The following is an 11889-nucleotide window of genomic DNA, read 5'->3' as shown; positions in this document are numbered from 1 at the left end:
ATCCTAAAAATATTATCATCGAAATATAATTCCTAAAACAACTTTCATTCAAGATAGTTATTCCAATTTATATAGAAAAAAAAAGGGATAATTACATAACCTATAATCTCCTCTATTTTCAATTCTTCTCAAGGTAGATCATATAAATCACATACACCGCATAAATGGAAGACCGATCATATAAATCACATACACCGCATAAATGGAAGACCTCTGGGTGACTATCTAAAAATATTATCCAATTAATTGTTTAAATTGAAAATATATTACTTAGATTATATAATTTGCCTAATTTACATTATTAGTATATAATTACACAATATATAATTTTAATTATTTACATTATTAATATTTATTATTTTTAACAATGTCATTAAATGTAAATTTTGGTCTGAGAAATTCATGACTAATTTTACTTTAAATTTAACCAAAATATACAAACTTTAAAAGACAAAAAAGATTATATTAAAAATTATATTGATAATTTATAAATTATGATTGAATGAGGTGTAAAAGGCTTCACAATTAAACTCAACTTTTAATAGTAAAAACTAGATAAAAATGAAAAAAAAACCTACAAGGAAGAGAGAGAGAGAGATTGGCGCCAAAGTTGGTTAGGGAGAATGGACACGTGTCAGCTGATGCGGAAATTAAGGGAGGCAGGCAAAGCACGCGAATTAAGAGGCCGAATGTGCTATATAAAGAATTTGTTAAGAAGAAGTGAGGGGAGCATGCAGAATAAAAACCTTCTCTCTGATACCTATGTTCTTCCTCTTATTTCCTTGTTGCGTCTCTATCCCTCTGGTTCTAGTTCTCTTCTTAGTCAGCGTGACGTTACTGTCATTTCATTTCAAAAGTGGTATCATAATATATTGTAGCTTCTATTAATACAAAAAGTCTAGTATCTTTCACTAATGTTGCATTGGTGCTTTCATTGTCATCAATGGCTGAGCACAACGACCGCACACGATTACAGCATCTCCAGTCTCAAGTTTCAGCTATTCAAACATGGATGGAGGATCAGCATACTCGTGATAAAAAAATTATAGGACCGCCTCGATGAACTTCAAGCTTCAAACCAAGCTCGGATGGATCTCATGCAATGATTTATCGATTTGTTGATTCAAAGTCAATCTCATACCATTGGTGGTTCGAACTCAAATCGTGGTACTCCAGGTTCGTCTAACGGCATTCCGGTTACTTTGATTATGACAGTTTCTGCAATTCGAGACATTTCTTTGGGTTTTCCGCATTTTGATGGCAATACACCGGTCTTGGAGTGGATCTTCAAAGCAGAGAAGTTCTTCAATTATCATAACACTCCAGATCTGGATCGAGTTGATATTGCTTCTATTCATTTTGAGAAGGATGTGATTCCTTAGTTTCAGATGTTGCAACGGATGCAAGTTGTGAGCATTTGGGCTGAGTTAACGCGTGCTTTGGAAACACAATTTGGTCCTTCACTGTTCGATTGTCCGATGGCAGAATTATTCAAACTTCAACAATCTGGTATAGTTGCTAATTATTATTTGAAGTTTATGGCATTAGCTAATAGATCTGAAGGTTTGACTCCTGAGGCTTTGCGTAATTGTTTTATTAGTGGATTGAACAAAGACATTCGTAGAGATGTTGTTGCTCAAGCTCCTAATGAAACACTTCTATTAAGAAAATTAGTCCTGCTGAAATGCAATTGCGAAGAGAGAAAGGCCTTTGTTATTTTTGTGATGAGAAGTTTTCATTCACTCATAAGTGTCCTAATAGACAACTTTTATTGCTGCAAAATGAGAGTGATGATGTTGAGCTTGAAGGTCATGATAGTAAAGACATAATTGATAATGTGAATGGTAATGCAGAGGTGATTCTTGAAAATCATCACTTATCACTGAATGCATTAAAGGGTGGTAGGGGTGTAGGCATAATTAGGTTTACGGCCTATGTTGATAAGCTTCCAGTTAAGGTTTTGGTGGATGGAGGTAGTTCGGACAATTTTTTATAGCCGAGAGTTGCTAAAGTCCTCAAGCTACCTGTGGAACCAACACCTTCTTTTAAGGTCATGGTGGAGAATGGAAATTACATGGTTATTGAAGGCGAGGTTAGCAAGTAGACTATCAAGGCCCAAAATGCCAGGTTCCAATTACTTGTGTTTTTATTACCCATATCAAGAGCTGATCTCATCTTGGGATCTAGTTGGTTGAAAACTATTGGTCCTCATATTGCAGACTATGATAAGTTGCAGTTGAAGTTTATGTATGATGGCAAGTTCACCACTTTACAAGGAGAAACTAATATGATTCCTGCCTAGGCTCAATTACATCACATTAGGAGAATGTTGAATACAGATGTTATTGCTGAGATATTCACCATGCAATTAATTGAGCCTAATTCAGTGCAATTTCCCTTGGTGGAATTGCCCAATGATATGGAACCTGAATTGGCATTGCTTCTCCATTCTTATAGTGTTGTGTTTGGAACTCCTACTTCATTACCCCCTCCAAGGTCTCATGATCATTATATTCCATTGGTTGAAGGCTCTCAACCTGTTAAGGTCAAACCTTACAGGTATCCTCACAGTCAAAAGGAGGAAATTAAAAAGTAAGTGAATGGTATGCTAGAAGAAGGAATTGTTCAGCCAAGTAAAAGCCCATTCTCATCTCCAATAATCTTGGTCAAGAAGAAATATGGATCATGGAGAGTATGCACGGATTATAGAGCACTAAATGCCATCACTATCAAAGACACATTTCCAATTCCAATTGTTGATGAATTAATTGATGAATTATATGGAGCAGTTTTTTTTTTCTAAGTTGGATTTGAGATCTAGCTATCACCAAATTCTTATTAATCCTGAAGATAGATACAAGACTGCTTTTAGAACACACCATGGTCACTTTGAGTGATTGGTTATGCCTTTTGGCTTGACCAATGCACCGACAACTTTTCAAAGTTTGATGAATGATATTTTCAAAGGAGCATTGAGGAGATTTGTTTTGTTTTTTTTTTTATGACATCCTTATATTCAATTCTAACTGGAAGGATCATTTGTCTCATTTGGAAGTGGTGCTAAATACCTTGAAGCAACATTAGCTAATTGCTAGATTCTCTAAATGTGCATTTGGAGTTAGAGAAATTGATTATTTGGGTCACACTTTTTCAGGAGTTGGTGTAGCTATGGAAACAACGAAACTGCAAGCTGTGTTGAATTGGTCATTACCTACATCTCTCAAGCAGCTGAGAAGATTTTTAGGCATGACAGGTTATTACAGGAGGTTTGTGAAAAGTTATGCTACAATAGCAGTACCTTTAACTGATCTTTTAAAGAAGGATTCATTTAAGTGGTCTGCAAGCACCACTAATGCAATTAATCAATTGAAGGAGGCTATGACTTTAGCTCCAGTCTTAGCTATTCCGAATTTCAAAGAACCCTTTATGTTAGATACTAATGTCTTAGGAATTGGAATTGGGGCAGTTTTGAGTCAAGTTGAGCACCCAATAGCATATTTTTCAAAAAAATTGTCATCTAGAATGCAAAAACAATCTGCCTACATTAGAGAATTTTATGTTATTACTCAAGCATTGGCTAAGTTTCAGCATTATTTGTTGGGCCATAAATTCATTATCAGAACTGATCAGAAAAGTTTAAAGAAGTTGTTAGAGCAACGATTGCAAACTCCGAAGCAACAGTAGTGGCTTCCCAAATTTTAGGGATATGACTTTGTTATTCAGTATAAGCCGGGTAGAGAGAATATACCTGCTGATGCCTTATCAAAAATTTTATTGATGGCTTGGTCTGAGGCAATAGGGGTATGGATGAATCAGGTAGTCGAATTGTTACAAGAGGATGATAATTTGGCTGCAATATATAAGCAATGCAGGAAAGGTACTATGCAAGGCACTAAGTATATAGTGAAGGATGGATTGTTATTTTGGAAGGATAGAATGATGATTCCTGAGAATCAGGCATTAAAACAATAGATTATGCAGGAGTTTCATGCTTCAAAGATTGGTGGTCATGAGGGAGTTACCAAGTCAGTATCCTGGATATGTAAGCAGTTTTATTGGCCAAAAATGCAGCAAGACATAAGGGATTTTGTGAAAGAGTGCATTATTTGCCAACGAGCTAAAGTAGAACAAGCATTGTCAGTAGGATTATTACAGTCATTGCCTATTCCCCAAAGAATTTGGGAGGATATTGATATGGATTTCATCACTAATTTTCCATTTTCACATGGTTACTCTACTATCTTAGTTGTGGTGGATAGACTTTAAAAATTTGCTCATTTCATAGCACTTACTTTTAATAGTAAGATTGTGGCAGATGTTTTTATTGCTAATATTGTTAAAATGCATGGGTTTCCTAAGACAATTGTCTCTGATAGAGATCGTGTTTTCATCAGTTCATTTTGGCAGCAGCTGTTCAAAGCATAAGGCACAACTTTGGCCCTGAGTTCTGCTTATCACCCTCAGTCGGATGGCCAAACTGAGGTGTTGAATAAGACATTGGAATTGTATTTGAGATGCTTTGTATTTGATTATCCTAAAGCATGATTTGATATGCTTCCTTGGGCTCAATCCTGGTACAATACTTCATTCCATCATAGCATTGGTATGCCTCCTTTCAAGGCTGTCTTTGGTCGGGATCCACCATCAGTTGTTCCTTATGAGTGCAATTCAAAGGATCCAGCCTCTAAACAAGAATCATTGACTACTAGGGATACCTTGTTGTAGCAGTTGAAACTCAATTTGCTAAGAGCTCAGAATTACATGAAGCAAAATGCCAATAAGAAGAGAAGGGATTATAAGTTAGAAATTGGAGAATTGGCTTTAGTAAAGTTGCAACCATATAGACAACATTTAGTGGCTTTGAGGAAAAATTAGAAACTTAGTATAAAGTACTTTGGCCCATTTGAAGTGATTGAGCGAATTGGGGCAGTAACATACAAGTGAAAGTTGTCTGAAACAACTCGTATACATCCGGTGTTTCATGTTTCGGTGTTTAAAAAGTTTGTTGGTAGTTCAAAGTAGTCTTACTTACCATTATCACTTACAAAGAGTGTTAATGGTCCAATAGTACAACCCATAACAGTGTTGGATTCAAGAGTTATACTTAGAAGTTCAACACAAGTGAAGCAGGTGTTGATTCAATGGGAGCTTGCAAGTCCAGAGGACCACATGGGAAGATGTTACTTGGGTGGGGACAACTTATCCTCAGTTCAACCTTGAGGACAAGGTTGTTCTTAAAGGGAAGGATAATGTAACATATGAGAAAGAGAGAGAGAGATTGGCGCCAAAGTTGGTTAGGAAGAATGGACACGTGTCAGCTAATGCAGAAATTAAGGGAGACAGGCAAAACATGCGAATTAAGAGGCCGAATGTGTTATATAAGAAATTTGTTACGAAAAAGTGAGGGGAGCATGCAGAATAGAAACCTTCTCTCTGATACCTCTATTCTTCCTCTGATTTCCTTGTTACGTCTCTATCCCTCTGGTTTTAGTTCTCTTCTTAGTTAGCGTGACGTTACTGGCATTTCATTTCAGAAGTGATATCATAATATACTGTAGCTTCTATTAATACAAAAAGCCCAGTATCTTTCACTAGTGTTGCACACAGCTAATGAAAGTTACCCGTCCTTTATTTTCAACTAAGTGGCTAAATGCCAAAGACAAACGAACTGATCAAAGACTTGGTTATTTAGTCAGCCAGTCGGAAAAAATTGGGACCAAATGGAACACACTTTAGATAAGGCTTCACATCAATTATTTCATCCGCAAAATAATCTGGATCCTTTGCAGATGAAAAATGAACTGCAGAGGCAACAATTTCATTTAACAGCTAGTGAAAGTTACTTCGTTTTCACCAATTGGCTGAAATGCCCAAGACAAATTCAATTGACTCACGAATAGTAAAGAAAAAGACAATACTTTTTTATCAGGGGTCAGGCAAAAATACTATCCAAAATGAAACACTTAACATCAAGTATTCCAACCATTTTGAAATGTCCAAATTTGTAGACCCGACATTGATTAGCCTAGTGTGACGCCCGTGAGACACGCAAATGAGGGCTGACAAATCACAATAGCTATTTCATAAGAGAATAATGATTAAGAAATCAAGGTTCATAGTAATAAAAAATTATCACTCCCAGAAAAAATAAATATTAATAACACTCAGTTACATTATACAAATAACTTAAGATCATAGTAGTCCTAAACCATACAATAATTTCTCCTATAGTAACACCACTAGTATGAAAAGTAAGCTACAATCTAGTTTATAATAATTGAATAATGATAAACAACAATATGGCTCATGTTATTGAATTATAAAATTATAAATTAATAATATGGCTGGCTCCTGCTAAGAATGCCATCATCTGATAAATACATCTCCCACACAATACACAACTAACTCTCAAGCACTCTTATCAAGAACAACATAACAAACTCCATTAGGAATAGGAGTGGAAATAGCTTTTTTATTTTCACTAGATATAATGTTAAATAATAAGACACCGAACTATAAAATACACAGGCTACATCCGTGAGCAATAATAATAATTTAAGTATATACTACTACTAGTCACTACTAAGCTTGGCACATGCAATCAGGAGCTGGATACGTATATATTGATTGTTTTGGCTTCCTCAGCCTTAGTTCCCCTTGTCTATTTTGGTGACCTTCAACCACTGCATCCTGAAACTCTGACCACTCTATGGTTTTATTCAGGAAAAGCTGACCCATCAATGCCATATTTGGCCTTATAGTCTTTAAGTTCAAGTATGTCCGGTGTCCAACCTATCATCATCATCATCATCATCAAAACATTAATTCATGAAAATAAAAATATTGTGGTGATATTTATTGAAACTTCCAAAACAAGAAGCTTTGTTAACGTAATCAGAATTGAAAAGTTTCAACTACAGGTTTCTTTTAAGTAAAATTCCAAATGACAAATTCATTAATGACATTTGATGACATGGACCAAAATGCACCACATAATTAATTCAAAATTTATTTTGGGGCCAACATGAAATAAATGGAATGGATAAGTATAAGTTGTAGACTAGTTTACTAATGGAATGGAATAAGTCTAAGTTGTAGACTAATTTAATTAGGATTCAAGTAGTAAACCCTTGAACTAGTTCATGATTTTCAAGTCCCTAAACTTTTTTTTTTTTAAAATTAGATCCTCGATCTTGTAATTTTTTTTAATTGAGTCACTAGTCTTTTTTAAGACGCCATAAATTGTCATTTTCTGACGATTTGAAACTGCCAAAAAACTATAGGGAATACCTTTTTAGTTTAGGGACTCAATTAAAAATAAAAGTATAAAGAACTATTTGAAAATTCCCAAATAGTACAGACCTAGTTAATAATTTAACCTTCAATTAGAGACATCTAAAAATGCATATAGCACAACTCACCAATGCATTGTGCATATTTCCTGGGGAAGCAGAGATGAAGATGTCACTATGCAAGCCAACATAGTAGTCAAGTGCAGCTAATAGAGAAGCTTTTCCCTTTATCTGAGAACGCTCTTCAGATGAAGCAAGGCTCTTCTTGTCTTCCATCAGAGGAAATAATTCCCTCAAAGTTGAAATCCTTGCCTCTCCACCATAGACCTGAAAAACACAACCAACTTAACTTAAAACCAAGGAAAACATAATCAATTTCCTAAATTATAGAAAATACAAGAACTAATTCAGATGAATGAGTCTCTACTGTGTCAAACCAAGCAACATGTTTTACCTTGTGAGAGGCAAGATATAAACGAGTGCTATTGTCAAATCCCATAGCTGCTAGCAACAATCCAACCTCTTCCGGTGTCATAGGGCAACGGCCTTGACTCCTCAACTCTTCATCAGTGAATTGGGAATTAAGAACCCTCCCTTGCCAAATAACCTGTCTATACTTTGCAAGGGCCAATTTTTCAGCTTTTCCTCCACCAAAATCGCAGGCCGAATGGGCTGCCATATCCTGCCATAAAACAATTTATACACCCAAATTATTAACTTACAGATAAATGCATATATTAGTAGAGCAACAATGTTTTTTCACAAATAAAAGGATAAAACAAAGATGCGAACATTACAAACTTGTACACATAGATGATTATCAAACAAATGAAGAAAGAGTAATACCTTATCAAATCGGAGGTGTAGAACAACAAATTTCCCTGCATTTTTCCTAGCACCTGCACCAGTGACCTCTTGAAGGTAGTTGGAGCCCATTTCTCCAGCTGAGCCTTCAGGATAGCGAAGGCGGCTGATAAGGGCATCTCCAAGTGCTCTGATATGAGGAACAAAGGTTAAAGCTTGGAAGTTGACTTTACAGCGTAGGTGTTGAATATCCATAGGCAAGTTGTCAAAACTCAGTCTGTGAGAAAATGGAGAGATTGCAGCAATACCATAACTGCACCAAATAAAACATAATAATACATTAGAAGTTCATAATTCAGAGAGTATACCATAATGGCTTCGGCACAATATACACCTTAAACTCAACCACATCTTCATAAATAAAGTAGTATACAATAGTCCGCAGCAATATCCAGCATAATCATTGAATCAACTAGTGTTATAATACTTGGACCAGAACTTTTAGGTCATGCATTAGTATTTAATGTAACAAATTCAGGTAGATACCAACCTCTGTAGAACAGGCAAAACATTCTCCAGATACCAATGGGCTGATGCATGCACAGGCGCAGCCTTGATTCGGGTTTCTCGAATAGCCAAGCCATAGTACTCTCTTGTGCTCCAGCTGAACTCTTTAGGCAGCTCTTTAACTATAGAAATATCATCCTTCAATACATCAATGAAATGATCCACATCAAATATATCCATGAAGGAGCTGCAAACAAACATATGCAACCTCAATATTTCATCACACACAATCCATGGGACAAATAAACGCAATGATGGTGTCGGCAATTACCTTGAATCTCGCCATACAGGATTTAATTCAAGGTATGGAATCACCAGAGTAGCATTCAGTATCTTTGCCACAGCAACTGCATCACATATCTACACAAAATAATTAAACACTAAGTCCAAATTATACATCATTTTTCACACATACACACGAGGAAACTTTTGATCTAACTAAAAGGCTTCATATACCTACCCCCATCCTTTGTTGGTTCAAACCTCCATCAAGAAAGACCTGGATATATCCCTCGGACTTCTCTGGTAATGCTGCTTTAATTCAATTGTAAGTCACAGAAAGATCAAATGAGCCAGAACTCCCAGTAGATATACCAAAAATGTTCATGTATTCTCTCAAAGCTATAAGAGCATAAGATTAAATGATAATAATGTCACTCACTTGGCTTATTTGATTCAACATAAGGTTTCCATCCTTGGCTTTCCAGAGGTGACCATATTTCAGAAAGCTGTGATGTAGGCTAAACGAGGAGAAAATAATAAAATACAAAATCAACATCCACAAGCCCGTAAAAGTCACTTGAAAATTGAAATGCATTCACTGCTCAATTAATTCTTACAGTTTCATGTTGCACGGCACTCCTGAGAAGACGTGAGTGCCTAGGTTTTATAGGATTCAGTTCCTGCACATAGTTAATTGCAAGGTGTAAGGCACTAGAAGCCAATAAACTAAAAAATGATAACAAGTGCAGGTACCAAATAACCTAGGTACTAGGTGGCATCAACATAAGCATGTTCCGGAGTCCGGTTCATCTCTAATTCGATGACCATTCTAGTGGCACACCATAGCTCATAGGAATTAAGGGACTCTGACAAGTTACAAGACTGCTAAGAAGTAAGCATCATGTCCATGACAATAAAATGCAATAAATTCACCATCCTAACAAATTCATTGAAAGAAACTTTCCGCAGTATACATGTTAATTTTTTTTTTATTGGTAGATTTTGAAGACACTTTCCGCAGTATGTTAAATTTTTTTTTATTGGTAGAAATTGAAGACACTGTCAAGAGTTTACAATAACTTACTTATATACCATGTTCAACCAACTAATCTCAGCTAGACCCTTACAATATACATGTTAAGTTAACCACAAGGCACAACCGAGCATTATGAAACTTAATTAGTGTGGATGAAAACAAGTAATTTAATATCCTTCCATTGCACATCGTGACGCGTAAGAAAATTTTAATATTTTTCACTCAAAAAAATAACTTACTTATTTTTAATTGGATTTGCTAAAAATTCTAACACGTAACGACAAAAAATCCTCACCCGCCGCTTCCAAAATGAAAAAACGCGGTCCTGAAATCTGTGATCTATAATTAATGGCCTCTTTATTAAGTTCACAAGTGTAACCAACCAAACCAAGTCAATTGAATTCATTAATTAGTACATTAAAAAGTTCTTATTTCTTTCAAGGTACCAAAACGTTCACCAATAAGAAAATCTCAACGAGAGAAACTTCAATCTTTTCATCTTCTTTCTTCTCAATTATACTAAAATCAAACCTCAACACAGGAATTTCTTAACCCCCACCCCCCACAAGAAAAAATTATCAAGCTTCAATTCCTATAATAAACTTCCGTATGCAACTCCAAACATTTCCTTACAATAAGCAAATAACTAAGATTAATTTTTTTTTTAAAAAAAAAAGCAAAACACACCAGTATCTTCTCCATGAACAGTGATTAAACACACCGACAGATGAAAAAAGCTCAAGAAAAAGAAAAAAAAAAGCACTATTGAGAAAGAAAAAACATCAAGGAAAAAAAATTCCTGCTCATCCAAAAATCGGAAATGGGAAAAACTTTCGAAAACTAAAAAAAAAAAGAAAAAAACATAACTTACCGGAAACGCAGAAGAAGAGAAGGCATGTGTGAAAGTGGAGAAGGACACAAGTGTCGAAAGCACCAATGAAAGAGTAATAACAAGTGTTGTTCCTCTAGAAGGGTGACCCTGATTCAGGTACCCGAGGAGCTCCATGATGATGATGGGTAAAGGAGCTCAATCTCGGATCTGAAAAGTGACCCCTTTTGCCCCCCAGAAGAAAAGAAGCTGAGAATGAATAATGAATAACAAGAACTAATGTAGAAGAAGAGAGAAGAAGAGAGTAAACATGGTGTTCAGAATGATGGTTTTATATATAGTTAAATGTTGTTTGGAGGGTTGTGAAGTGCAGATATGTGTCTGGGCTTGAAGGGCATTAGAGAGAGAGAGAGAGTAAAGGAGTTCACATGGACACCTGGCCTGGTTCACCGAATTGAATAATGATGAGGGATGGCGTCTTTTTCAAGGGGACCCCAATTGATAAAGGAAACAAAGTTAGGATTTTTACGTTAACAAAGGTGAGAATCACGAAGAATAAAGAAAGGGTCACAGGTGTTGAATGCTCATGCAGTGAGTGGTAGATGAAACCGTTGTAGTAGTATTTGTTGTTGCCATTAGCAAAATCATGGACTAATGTAATGCTATGTGTGCAAGGTAGTACCTTTTTCAATAGCCGCCGCACCTTTTTTTTTTCTTCTTTTTAATGTGTGCAAGGTATTTTATTTTATTTTAATGTGTGACCACCGACAACCTCAAAGGTAAATAAAACTTGCTTGGTTGGGTTGGGTCCTTTCTTTTTCTTTCTACCTTCTTCTTCACCAACAAATGGAGAATCTTTCTACCTTTTACTCCCACCAATCACTGAAATAGGAACCAAAATGGAGAGAGGGTTGCTGTTCCTTTTCCTCCGTGCAAGGATTGTAAAGCAAAACAATTCACCATGTTTTTGGATTTATCAGAAGTAGTAGTAAAGTACCTCTCATCACTCATAAGTCATAAGTGAGTGAGTGAGAAACAAATCTACTTATAAGAGTAATTTATGTATAATACGTCGTTTTCTTTTCTTTTTCGTTCTCACATTGCAGTTCTTACCAACAATATCCACCTTTCTATAATAC

General features: G+C 35.7%; 1 protein-coding gene across 2 annotated transcripts; it reads right to left on the bottom strand.

Annotated features, from left to right (window-relative positions):
• Positions 1-6277: 6277 nt before the first annotated feature.
• Positions 6278-11372, bottom strand: LOC114368924 (O-fucosyltransferase 39-like). Of its 2 annotated transcripts, none has more exons than XM_028326220.1 (10): positions 10793-11372; positions 9503-9565; positions 9325-9403; positions 9124-9197; positions 8935-9023; positions 8647-8850; positions 8139-8409; positions 7747-7974; positions 7422-7619; positions 6278-6792 (listed from the first exon to the last, which is right to left on the bottom strand). In XM_028326220.1, exons 1-10 carry the CDS (start codon positions 10925-10927, stop codon positions 6583-6585), a joined length of 1551 nt encoding a protein of 516 aa, XP_028182021.1. In that variant the 5' UTR covers positions 10928-11372; the 3' UTR covers positions 6278-6582. The 2 variants fall into 2 exon arrangements, with proteins under 2 accessions (XP_028182021.1, XP_028182022.1); XM_028326221.1 differs by having other exon boundaries at positions 9124-9194.
• Positions 11373-11889: the final 517 nt, after the last annotated feature.

This window comes from Glycine soja, chromosome 9 (assembly GCF_004193775.1).
Source record: "Glycine soja cultivar W05 chromosome 9, ASM419377v2, whole genome shotgun sequence".
NCBI classification, from domain to species: Eukaryota; Viridiplantae; Streptophyta; class Magnoliopsida; order Fabales; family Fabaceae; genus Glycine; species Glycine soja.
This window is presented reverse-complemented; position numbering and strand designations above follow the sequence as displayed.